At 48.9% G+C, this 13,465-nt stretch overlaps 1 protein-coding gene across 1 annotated transcript in view; it reads right to left on the reverse strand.

Annotated features, from left to right (window-relative positions):
• MICAL2 (microtubule associated monooxygenase, calponin and LIM domain containing 2) overlaps nt 1-13,465 on the reverse strand; it is a 121,869-nt gene that overhangs the window by 23,713 nt on the left and 84,691 nt on the right. The window contains exons 26-28 of the mRNA XM_071456596.1: nt 8,542-8,734; nt 4,808-4,983; nt 3,732-3,806 (exon numbers count right to left, since the gene is read on the reverse strand). Of these exons, the coding sequence (XP_071312697.1) occupies nt 3,732-3,806; nt 4,808-4,983; nt 8,542-8,734 (444 nt within the window). The remainder of the gene's footprint in view (nt 1-3,731; nt 3,807-4,807; nt 4,984-8,541; nt 8,735-13,465) is intronic.

Consider the following 13,465-nt stretch of genomic DNA (forward strand, 5'->3'; position numbering starts at 1 on the left):
ATTAATTACTAAAGGAGGCAACCTGCACCTGAAGGGAGGCAGGAGAACTTTCCACTACTTGTGCCTATGGGAATTTTACATAACAAATAATCTTTGGACAAACAAAGGTATCCCTGATCTAAGATATTACCATGTCCAGCTATAACATGACAAGTAGATTTACAGCTCAGTTATTAACTCCCAAACCCAAGCATTAGTTCTGAAATCCATGCAAACTTTGGTTCTTCTGCATGGGGACTAAAAGGTGCATAAGGACAAAAGCAACACTCCAGAGACAGAGAGGACAGTTCCTGCATGTGGACTTCAGCAAAACCAGGGAGGGAGGCTGAGTTTCCTCTCAGTGTCCCACCTATTTGTACCCAATCTTGGTGCAGCTTGTTCTGTTTGATCTGGGCTGGAGGGACACACTGTGCTGGAGTCTGTTAAGGAGCTCCTGCAGGGATGGCAGCCAGGGGCTGACCTTTATATTCTGTAATTGAGCTACAGGAAAACATGAGAATGCACAATTGGGATAAAAAAGCCCCTTCCACCACCCCCTGCATGAGTGAGCCAGGGGGCTTCAGCCTGGTCCAACAAAGCCTTGAACCTCCTGGCAGGAGTAAATGCCATGGCTCAGGACACTGAGGGGAAATGCAAGTGCTGCAGCAGCCACAGCCAGAACACTGATGAGGGCACAAAACCCCCAGCCAGGGGTCTGCCCATGCCCATGGGGGGAATTTCTGCCCACCCCAGCTCTCGTGGGCAGGCTTACAAGGACAGGCCTGCATACGTGAGAACATTGCTCCACACAAAGCCACAGCCCCCACCTGTCACAGGGACAACAGTTCCATTCCCACCAAGATGCTGAACCTGTATTTTCAGCTTTGCTTTCAAAACAGGATTTTAAATTAAAAAAAAAAGTTCCCTTGGGCACTATCATGATCTTCTTGGCCCCAAATCCCAAGATAAATTAGGAGCACGGTGTTCCCTGTGGCCGTGCGATGGGGATTAAAGGTTTTGAAAGGTAATATCCTGCTCTGAGCCTTTCAGCCAATATAGCCATGACACTGATTTCCTCTCCTTGGCTGCCTACCCTGTGCTGTTTATGAAACATATGTGTTTGGGGAAATATGCCTGAAAAGGAGACAGAGGTTTTTTTCATATGACTGATGATCACATGAATTCCTTTAATCAAATTGGATTAAATATAGAAACTATGACTTACAGTCTTCCTCCAGAGAGTAAAAAAAAGCCTTTATTCCGTTCCCAGTGTATGCTGACTGTGCTTTACACCTCATTTTAACAGCGTACTTGAGCTTCAGGCAGTCATGCAGCACATTGCTTCCCTCTCAAAGGCTTGTAGCTCCCTCTAGAGCCCTTGAGGCACACAGGAGATTTTAACAAAATGATGGAAAAATTAATTGGCAAACCTGTAGGTAATGTCCTTGCTGAGAACAAGCTGAAAATCAGTCAGAATTAAGAGTGACACCCCCTCCAGTCTTCTCTGCTTTCCTCTCTAACAATCTTTCTCACCCCACACACAAACCTGGATCAAGAAACATGATTGATTGATCTTTTAAAAACTGAGATCAATTCAGGCAAGACTTTAAATCCAAGCCTTTGGTGGAGCCAAACTCTGATGTCTGTGCCAATTCCCACGTGCTTTACAGAGGCAGAGCCAAGGCTGGCAGGGATGCCAGGAGACCTTGAGGACACACTGTCCCACCTGCTCATGCCGGGCATGGGGCAGCCCTGCCCCGGCTGGGACACCCCAGAGCCTCTCAGAGCATGGCAAAGCCTCCTGGTGCAGGGAACCCCGGGGCATGCAGCCCTGTCCTGCCTGCCTGCCTGTCTGTCTGTCCGCCACAGCTGCCTCTGCAGGGACAGACCTTCACAGAGCTTGGTGGGGGCCTCCTCTCAGAGCATGAAATAGCCCTGTGTGTGCCCTACTGGGATTTACTGAGTTATCCTGAGGCACTCCAGGCCTCCAGGGGACTCTGGGTGGGTAGTGACAGTAGCTAGGTAGGTAGCTCATGTGCACCTGACTTGAAGGCAAGGCTGATGCCAGGAAGAGGAAACGCATCTTATCTCATCATTTGAGATATAAAAATTCATCCCACAGCGCAGAGACTTGCAAATAATCTCAAAGCTTTCTTGTGCATTCAAAGCAAGCAAGCTGAAATGCCTCTGCTTGAGCACTGGCCCCAGCATGGGCACAGGGATCCTACTTGCTTCAGAAGCAGAGCCATAACTTCTCTGGGATGCTGGGCAGCAGCAGAAATGGCCCCTCGCTGCAGAGGGCAGCTTAGGGCAGGGTTAAAGAGCAGCTGTCCCCACCATTCCCAAATCCTGCTGTCCCTGTGCCCAGAAACTGTGGCACTCAGTCCCCTGCACAGGTCCCACCCACGTTCCACACTCCAGGCTGCCAACACCCCCACTCCCAGACACAACTGCACCTCTGGCACAGCTCTGGGGGGCTCTGGGCTCCCCCAGCCCCACTGTGCTGAGGCCATTCCCAGCAGGAACCCGCCAGTCCTTGGGGCACAGGCAGGAAGGTGTGTGCCCCTCCTGAGGGCTGTGCAGGCAGGAGGGAGACCAGCCCCAAGCAGCAGGGGGGAAACCAAGGGTGGTGTCTGTGGCACTCACATTCCCTGAAAAATCCCTTCTCCCTCAGAGAAAAGGGAAACAATTCTTATCTCATTTGCTTCTCCTGTGTTGTGCTCACATGTGGAATGTGTTTGGAGATTGTTTACCCACAGGTGATTGTTTCATTGGATTCTGCTGTGGGTTGTTTTCACTCATTGGCCAATCAGTGCCAAGCTGTGTCAGGGCTCTGGAAAGAGTCAGGAGTTTTCATTATTATCTTTTTAGCCTTCTGTCAGAATCCTTTCTGTATTCTTTAGTACAGTTTAGTTTAGTATTCTTTAATATAATATAGTATCATAAAATAATAAATCAGCCTTCTGAGAACATGGACTCAGATCCATCATTGCTGCCTCTATCTGGGGAGAACCCAAATAAAACAGGTGTCTTGTCTGGGGAGCCCAGCCCAGGAGGAAGGTTACCTCTGCAGCCTCAGCTGGGAGGGGTGACCACACTGTGTTTCAGAAGTGAATAGAGCACAATCTCTATCAAAATCACTGCATTCCTGTGTGACTTCCACAGGGAAAGGCACGTCAGCCCAAACCAAGGAAAACTGCTAGAGGACAAGAACCACTAACACTTATTTTCACCATCTCACCTCCTGGGATTGGCTTTTTCCCTTTCACTAACCCAGAAATATCACCTGGGGTTTTTTTCCCAACAGAAAAGAGGTGACAGCACCAGTGGGAGTGTGTCAACAGGCACCTCCAGGAGCACTTCTAGTGAGTGACACCAGGTCAGACCCAGAATCACACCTGATCAAAAGCAATCAGTGCAGGCAGGCTAGAGACAAAATCTGCAGCTCTGGGACAGGAGTGTGTGTTCCCATCTGGAGAACTGAAGTGGACACCACCTGCTGATGGGTGTAGTTACACAGAAAACAGTCACACAGAAAGGGAGTTTGATTTTTTGAGGGTAAGAAAATGGAAAGAAACATTTGGTGTGTTTTAGATCTCTGTTTTTTCAACTAGTGACTCAAAACACAAAACTTGTAGTGACTTGTGACTCAAAACCACAAAAATTCTAAAGGAAAGGAGGGAATACAGACAGCTAAAAGACAGGAAAACATAATGAATAGAAGATACAATCACTTCTCAGGCTCTACTCACTCGTTTGGATTTTTCTCCTCCAATTCTGATACTTATTTAATGCCGCGGACTGGAAACTGTTGGCTCTCTGGAGTGCTGGGCAGAAGCAGAGGGGACACAGGGTCAGCTAATGCAGCAAACGCCAGAGAGCAAACGTGGAGCTGGGGAAAACAGACTGGTGGAGGAGCAGAACCCCAATTTCCCAGGGCAGGGGCTCCGTTATCCGAGCAGCTGCAGCCGGGAGAGGGCAGCGTGCACCACTGGGATGCAGGAGCAGCTCCGAACCTACACAGGGATGGGGCAGGAAAACCACCCCAGCAAACAGGGATGGGGCAGTGGGAAACTGGGGATGAAAAGGGATAAAATCCTTTGGTGGCTACATGGAGCCACAAGCTGCTGGGCATGTTTTGGGTCTGCTGCTGTCCTTTTGCCTCAAACAAGGGCTCCGTTATTAAAGAGGGGATCTAAACTGCTGTGTAAAATCCCCTCTTTTCTGCTAGGATTAAAAATGCATATATGGATGTGGGAGTGGTGGGAGATGGGAAGAAACGAATGCTGGCAGCCTTTTATTTTTTGCAGAACCATGTCTTTGGCTGTTTTGAGCACATGTTTTAGTTCTGAGCAGCTCCAGAAAAGAGTTTCTTTCCACTTGAAGGCAGATTGCTCCCAAACTTCTCCCCACTTCCCTGCTAGCTATATCCTTTTCTCCCCGTGCTTTCACTGGATACAAAACCATGCAGCAGCTACCTGTAGAAACCCAACTTGCTGCAAGCAGAGCTCTCTAGTGATTCCCAGCCTCACCCTTGCCTAAGCAGTGCTGCAGATGCTGCATTGCCCAACACCACCCTAACATTTTACTGGTGGGAAAACATCCATCCCACTGCTGCAAGCCAAGCACGAGGCACGACTCCTCCAGGCTACCCTGCACTATGGGAATGGTGCTTTTGGGGCGGTAGTGCCAAAAAGGCAGAAAACCCCCCAAAAAGACAACCTGGCCACAGTGCAGGGAACAGCCTCCACTTTGAAAAGTCTCCCCCAGTCCTACCTGCACCCTCAGAGAGGCTGCTGGGGCACCCCCACGTCAGGCTACTGCTTACCATCAGCGACTTTGGATGTTTTGGAGCTTTCCTGGGGCACCGCGGGACTCCTGATGAGCGATGCCCACCTCTGGATGGGGCTGGAGCAGGCGGGGGGCGAGGCCGGCAGCGAGGGCTGGGCTTCACCCACCTCCGAGCCCGAGGAGCCCCCAGGCACATCAGACTCCAGCTCAGAGCTACGGGGAAAAGGGCATGAAAAAGGCCTATTTTATGATTGGCTTTTGGCAAATATTGAAATGAATGGGTATGAATATTATATGGGTTATGTTAGAAAGTGATGCTGTAGTAATTCTCTTAAGTGGTGTGCTAATATAGTTTTAGGTTATAACATAATGTTAAACTAGAAAATGTGCTATGTAAGATACTTTTTTTTAAAAGAGAGGACTCCCACTGAGATAGCAGCCACAGGACACCTGAATCTTTCAGAGAAAGAGAATTTATTGCTCCATTATCAGGAGAAATGAACTTCTTCCTGCCTTGATCAGTCATGATGACGCCTTCAGGATTGAGAGGAAGAAGCTGACACTGCCCAGACAGAATCCTGTGTTTGAATGGAATTTATGCATCATGGATGAGGTGCATGAATATGGAACAGGCTGTTGCTTTTAAGGGTTAATCCTTTGTTAATGTGGGTCCTTTTTCGGGCTTATTTTGCCCAGAAAAAGGTACCCGGACTGTAACTCTTTGTTTTTATTGTCTCATATTGTCCTAATCCAAATTGTCCAAATTTTTATCACTCTAATTATATTGCTATTTTTATAACCCTTTTATTACTATTAAACTTTTAAAATTTTAAAAACAAGTGATTGGCGTTTTTCACAAGGGCAAGACGGAAGTGGGACATTTCAGGGGGTGCAACCAGCACCATCACGAGCCCTGACAGCAGTGTGGGTGTTTCAGAGGAAGAGGTGCCTGCCAGCCAAAGCTGATGGCCTCATTTTCCTTCTTTCATCACCATTGTGACAGGACTGTGATCTGCTGTGGGTGCTACCCAGCTGAGTTGTCCCCATTCCCATCAGTCTGGATTTGCACCCACAGCCACAAGGTTCAGCACCTGGAATCAAAGTACTGCTGAGAGGGACTCGGGGTGAAACCCCTCAGTGCTCACACAGCCAGGCCAGGCACTTCTGCCTGCAAGGCTGTACAGCAGCAGGAACTAAGGGAAACAGCATTTGCAATGCTGGGATTGGCCTGGAAACAACGCACAAGGGTCAAAACTCTACACTGTTCGCATTTTTCCTGCAGATTTGTGAACATAAGAGGTGAAAGGAGCCTGGAGGAGAAGCATGAGGACAGCCACAGGCCCAGCAAGCAAGGCTGAGTCAAGAAGCTGGAGAAAATTGTAAACATAAGTCTAGAGAGAGAGGATTGAGTGAAGCTACTTAAGCAGCCTTCAAACATGCAAAAGGTGTCTGTAGGAAAGAAGGAAACAAACTCTGTTCATTCCTAGGAGCCACTGGAACAGTGAGCAGCACAGGGAGGCACCTGAGCTGATCACAGAGGCAGATTATGGCATCCCCTTTTGTAAATGTAATTAAAAATATACCACAGAAACACACGTGTGGATGACATGCACATCCTGACCTTGCCTCAGGGCACAACAACCTTTTGAGGTGATTATTAGCCCTTTTTCTAGTAATCAGGCCATTTCTTTCATCTCTGAAATCCAGGCTGTAGGGAACAGACACCGTCAACCCTCCTGATGCGACCACATTGCCACTGCAGCCACACACGAGTGCACTGCAGCAGGATCCCACTCAGCCTCTTTTGCATGCTAACAACACTGCCAACCTCATTTATTCCTACCTAAATCTATTCCTGTGATGATTAATAGCTGTGCCTCAAAAGAAGAGGAGCTCACACCGTGAGCACTCCTGCTGGCATGGCAGGAGAACGCTGCTCCATGTTTATACAGAAGAAAGCAGGGGTTTGTTGTCACAGCCCAGGGCACAACCCAGGAGGAAGAAGAGGAAGAGGAGAGGCTGCAGGCCTGTATAAGGGCACACATTTGAGTAGCACGCAGCAGTCCTGGCCCCCAGCTCCACCCAGCTCCAGCCAGCAGTGCTGGGAGGCCAGGGCAGGCAGGACAGCAGAGAAGTGAGCATCTCTCCAGGTGCACTGCTCTCTGAACAGCAGGCTGAATCAGAGTGGCCTTGAATGTCATGCTAAAACACACTTTTTAAGCTGACTTTCAAGCAATACAGATAGATACAGACATATATATGTAGAAGTATAAATATATGAAGGCTTTGACACCACACTGAGACTGGGCAGAATGCCACTCCAAAGGAAAGGAAAAAGCCCTGCCATGAACATTGATTGATATCTTTCTGTTTTAAAGAGCAAAACATGTATTTTCCTTGGCCAGCAAGGAGGTAAGTGCTCTAGTATGAGGTTTCTCCTCTTGTCTCTGCTGGAAAGGGGGTCATTATTCACAGTACCTAAAGCCTGAACTGCAAAGCAGGCACTGGTCATTTTCCCAGTCCCACCGAGTTCCCTACAGCCAGCCCAGCAGTGCCATTTGTCACTTGCTGTTTCTCCTGTCCCCCTTTCAGGCAGGGACTGTCCTGCTGGAGCAGTCCAAGGCAGAAGGGGCAGTGGGAGATTCACCCCCTGTGCCCCTGGCACCCGCTGTGCTGTCACCCCTGTGCCAGATCCTGCTGGCAGGGAGCCAGGGAGCTGCTGTCCAGCCCCAGGGGAAGGAGCTGATCCCTCAGATCAGGGGGATTAGCTGGCTCTCATCATTGCCTGGACACCAGGAGCTGCAGGGTACTAGCAGGGGATGCTGCTCTGCAGAGGAGCTGTCAAACAGGCAGGAAACCCTTCCCTGTGTTCCCCATTTCCTCATGGACAGGTTCATCCTTCCCTGTAAGAGCACCCAGCACTCACAGAGCACAAACTCTATTTACAACCACCTCAGGGAATAGCAGAAGGGTGCATGTCTCAGAGCCAGGCTGCTCTCCAAAAGCTGCACACAGCAGCACAGGCAGGTGTTTAGAGGGTGTCAGGAATCTGAATGAGCTTCTCAGCAGAGCAGCAGTGTTTGCAACAGTTGGTCTCTTGGTTTTGCCTTTTTCCTTTTTCTTTTCCACTTCCCCTCTTACTGTTTAGTTCTCAGTAAGGAAAAGTGCTTTACTCAGGGGATACCAATCTAATCTTCGGATGGAACAAACTGATACAGAACCCTGCCCAAAAGCAAATATATTCTCATGAGTATCTAGAAGTTGGGCTTCCTCTGACAGCTCCCCAGGGTTCATCAAATTTCAGATTTCTTAGGGATGGGCAGGCTCTCAACACACAGGAGAGGCCCAGGGTGTGGAGCTGCAGGCTGGGGCCCAAGGTGGGAGGTGGCCACGTCACAGGATGCACCTTTTGCCATAACACACCCATTGCCCAAATCCCAAATCCACGTGTAACAAAAACTGTCCCTTCCAAGAGCTGAACCCAAGCTGATCACAGCAATGTTTTACCCTCTGATTCAGGCCCCTGTGTGGGATGGGAATGTTTGAACATTTCCTGCAAAGTGATTCATGTGCCTTGTGGGGATTTATGGCTGCGGTTAAGAACAACAGTTATTCTGAGCATTTGTGGGGTTTTTTTTGTTGGTTCTTTTCTCCCACCCTCCTTAGCTGTACATACATCCAGTACATCCAGTACTATATTTTGTTATGATTTTCTTTAGAATTTCAGAGCAAAGCAAACTGCTCTTGTAGGTTTAGCTGTGCTTTAGGTACCTGCTGGCATCGCTGGTGACCATGACTCGAACAGCCAGGAGGTTGTGCTCAGCCATCTCCTCCTCGGGGATGACCCTCACGATGGCCCACTCGGGGGAAGGGGGGCGCAGCCAGCGCTCCAGCTCCTGCTCCTCAGGGATGCTCCTCGCCTTCTTGGGGGAGCTGGGCTCATCAGCCACGGGCAGGCAGCAGCCTGGAAGGCACAAAGGGGACAGCAGCCTGTTAGGGGAGGAGGGAGTCCATGGGGCACCTTGCCCCTGCCCTTGAGTGGTCCTTGGCTGGGGGTTTCTGCCTGGTTCCTGCACTGTCCCCAAAGGCACAGGCAAGGTGTGTGCACTGACAGCCTGGCATGGCAGAAACAGCCCTCCAGCCCAGGACAGTCCTGTCAGGGCTCCTCAGCTTGGATCCAGAGAGAAGGAACCTTCAGGAGCAGCCTCAGCTTCTGCAGCTGCAGGTCCTTATTGTATTTGCAGGGTGCCCCGTGGCAGGGAGGGATGATGTTCATGTTCTCAGAAGGCTAATTTATTATTTTATGATACTATGTTATATTATACTAAACTATACTAAAGAATACAGAAAGGATACTTACAGAAGGCTAAAAAGATAATAATGAAAACTCCTGACTCTCTCCAGAGCCTCGACACAGCTTGGCACTGATTGGCCAATGAGTGAAAACAACTCACAGCAGAATCCAATGAAACAATCACCTGTGGGTAAACAATCTCCAAACACATTCCACATGAGCAAAACAGAGTAGAAGCAAATGAGGTAAGAATTGTTTTCCTTTTCCTCTGAGGATTCCCAGGACAAAACTCCTGGGAGAAGGGATTTTTCAGAGAATGTGAATGTGACAGGTCCTGGCACTGCTCAGTGGGGTGGACATCAGCCTGGTGCCAGCAGTGCCACACGTGCCTGCCACACAAGTAGGGATTTATGGGTTTTTTTCCAGCCTCTTATGGACCTGTGTGTGTGGCAGGAGGCAGATGAACCAACCTTGCTTGGATGGCTGAACCTTCAGCCTCACCCTGCAGTTTAGGTCAGTTTAGGAATGAGGAAAATAAACACAGACCCCTTCAAGTTATTTTTGATTGGGTACAGCAAATACAGAGCCTGGTTTGTGAAAAGCAGCAGCATCCCAGCACCTGAACAGCGCTGTCCCTGAACTTCACATTCAGGCAGGGGAAATAAAGAATAAAGCCATGTTTGCCTTGCTCACCCCAAGTGGTTAAGACAGGAGATCATTTCTCCCTGTGGAATCCTTCACTTCTGAGAAACCTTATCTACCCACCATCTCCCACCCAAGCAGATACAAACATATCAGCTGCAAAGTTCCCTGGGGCTGGGTGCAGAAGGGACAAATGACAAGCTCCAGGAGAGTGGCTGTGCTTGGTTCACTGCCCATGTGTGGTGCTTTACCTGCATCCAATTCAACACTGGTGCTGCTAATTTACACCTGTATGACTGGGGGAAAATATCAAACTTGGGACATGGCTTATTTTCTGATCTACTGGAGCAAACCATCATTAGTTAACCATAATTAGTTAACACCAATTAAACTCCTATTTAACTTGCAGTGCCTCCATTTATTGCAGGAGTGCACTCACTCCATCCTTCTCTTTGCAGGATGAGTGAGTGCTTGAACACACTCAGGCCCTACATCCAGCTCCATAGCACCACAGCAGCCATGTGTTTCTGGACTGCAGAGGTTTCATTTCCTCTGGGAGATGGGAGGAAATTCATACCTCTCTGATTTTTATGTCTGTCTTCCAGCTCGGCCCAACCAGGCCACCCACCCAAGGATGCTGTGGGTTCCAGCAGCTAAGTAAAATTCAATGTTCTGAGCCAATTTGTAAACCCCAAATCCTCCAACTCAACTTTCTCCTTAAAAGATGGTGCATTTTACATGAAAATCAGAGCAAGAAAATGCAAATAATATTTTGCCAGCTCTTTCTATAAATTCTGCACCCATGCTGGCAATAAATACTGCCCAAGGTCACTTCAAGTGGCTGCTAAAGAAAGTCAGTTTTGCCATTGGCTCACACACTCAGTGTGCTCCTTCCCACCCCACTCACTATGCTTTCCCCGCCACACTACCAGGAAAGAGCAGAAAACATGTTTATGACTAACAGACACACAGCTGGAGACCATCAAAACCCACAGACAGACAAACAGACAGACTACCTCCAGTGATTCCGAGCACGGTTCCTGAATGTGAACACATTTCCAGTCAACGTGTCCCTCTGCAATAGCTTGCTGCACATCCAGTTTCCAACCATTAGGGACATGTAACAGTCAGAGCTGGTGAAGGACCTCAGGGTGCCACCCAGGGCACCAGATGACAGTGATGGATGGCACCATTACCTCTCTGAAGAGGTAGATTTCTGTGCTTGCTTTTTTCCATTGCATTCTTTTTTTTTTTTTGTAAATTTCTTTCTGGCATCACAACCTCTCCCCCTTCTTGAACTCTGCACCCAGGAGCTGACCCTCCCAGACGGCTGCTAAAACAGCAGAGTCCTTTCTGAGCAAGTTAAGTTTACATCCACAGTGATGCCAAGCAGGTTCAAGACCAGCACCCCTGCCCATGGCAAGGGGCTTGGACTAGTCCTCTGTAGATCCCTTCCCACTCAAACCACTCTAGGACTTGAAAGCAAACCCACTCCTTACTAACATATTTTATCAATATTTGTATTAGACATATAAATGGAATAAATTACATTGCACTCAGCTCCATCAAAGCAGAGACTGGACCACCTTGGTGTTTCAGTGCATGGGACACCCACATGGACACGTGAACTCCAGCACTGCAGGGCACTTGGAAAGTTTCATGTCAGAACCTCTGTCCCTCATCACAGGGCTGCACCTCAGCTAAGAGGCTCAAACAGAAAGCAGAGATGTCCCAGATGTCCCAGATCACTGGGGTGTTTTGTGGGCTCTGAGGACGAAGCAGCAGAGTTTGCAAAGGGCTCTGCAGCGAGCTCAGGCAGCAGGGATGCGCTGCTGCCAGCCTGTGTAAGCACCATGGAGGACAGTGTGGCCAATCCAAACAAAAGTCCAGAGCTCCCCAGGCCTGGATCCCACCTGGCAGTGATTCCCTGCTCCCCCTCAGCAGTGCAGGCACATCCAGGCAGCCATCACTGCCACTGTGCCATGGGTCAGCGCTGCTACTCACATTTGAGGAGGGTCCAAAACCAGAAGTTATGTTCTGATACAAACAAAGCATTCAAAAAGAAATCTGGGACTTCTTTACAACTCTTATTATGCACAGTTAGAGAAGAAGGGCTAGGTGAACTAATTTTTGCTGAATCAGCCCAGAGGCTGAGTACTTACACAAAGGTGAGGCACACATTTTTGCTGCTGGACAGATGTTAGGCTAAATTAGAAGCAGGTCATTCAGAAAGTTCCAGCCTCACAGCTCTCCCTGAATCCTGAACAGCCACCCATCCTTGCAGCACCACCAAGGTCCTCAGTGAGATGTCAGCACAGCAAGGCTGAGCAGGAAGACCCTGATTTTCTGGAATTCTGACTTCAGGGTGGAAAGCAGGCTGTAAACATCAGTGCCCTGATTCCCATCATAGTGCATGTTGAGACTGCCAGGACCTCAGAATGCTAGTGAAGGACTTCAGGCTGCTGCTGCTTGAGTCCTTTCCTAAGTCTGAGCCTGGCTCTTGAGTATCTCCAGTGAGGGGCACTCCACACCCTCCCTGGGCAACCTGCACAGCCACTGCACAGTACAGAAGTTCTTCCTCATGTTCAGGTGGAACCCCCTTGCACCAATTTCTGTCCATTGCCTCTTGTCCTAGTGCTCAGCACCACTGAGCAGAGCCTGGCTCTGCCCTCTTTTCACCCCCCCTTCAGATACTGATAGACTTTGATTAAGTCCCTCTCAGTCATCTGTTCTCAAGGCTCAAATCTCTCAGCCTGTCCTCATGAGAGAGATGCTCCAGCACCCTAATCATTTCCTCCGCAGGACAGGAGATTTTTGACTAGAAGCCAAGAGGCTGAGTCAGAGGAACTGAGCTTTATCTAAAGTAAAAGCTGCAGAGGCATGGCGTGTGCAGGATGGAACAGGCACAGCCCTGTTTCCTGCTGTGCAGACGGGTGCCATGACCTCTGCCTGGCAGCATGGGGCCTCACCAGAGGAAGCCCCAGTCCTCAGGAAACAGTCCCTCAAAATAGCATTTGTGTAAAGTCTTACTTCATTTCCACCCTGCTCACTCCACACTTCCCACTCCCTGTTGCCTCAGCATCCTACAGACTTCCAGCAGGGAATTTGCCTGGTCCACAGCACACTTTGGGCTGGAGGCCCTGCTAATCCTTGGCCTAAACACCCAATTGACCCAGGGAAGGGGGCTTGTAATAGATGATATGTATAAATTCGTGCTGAGGCTACAATAATCTCACCTGATGAAAATCCTGGCATGCCAAAGGAGGATTCCGGGGAAATTCCCTCTGATGAGATTACAGCGATATGCACCAAGATCCTAGCCTGAATATTCATCACCAGAAATGTTGATTCCAGAGGATTATTCATCTGACCAAACCCCAGCAATATGCATTGGATGTGCATTATCAATAAATCTGTGTCTCCTAGAATGTCCATTGCAGGAGATTTTCCTCTAACCAGGTGAATTATTTACCAGTTTCAGGAAACTCTCAGCAAGAGTGACGGCAAGGAAGAAAAAACTACATGAATATGCTAAGAGGATAAGATCAACATAAGAAGGCAAGAAACCCTTCCCAGCAACCCTCAGAGCTTGGAAATGTATAAAAAAGACTTGGTGAGAGCTGTCTCTTGGTGATGCACAGCAGAGGAGAGGAGCCACAGAGCCCCCCGTGTCTCATCCAACGCTGTCAGCCTGGTTCAGTGCTGATCTCATCTTTGCTTGTGGCCTTTTTACCACTGTATTTTCATTATGGAATAAAT

Source organism: Agelaius tricolor, unplaced genomic scaffold (assembly GCF_023055355.1).
Source record: "Agelaius tricolor isolate 1412-34295 unplaced genomic scaffold, bAgeTri1.0.p SCAF_62, whole genome shotgun sequence".
NCBI classification, from domain to species: domain Eukaryota; kingdom Metazoa; phylum Chordata; class Aves; order Passeriformes; family Icteridae; genus Agelaius; species Agelaius tricolor.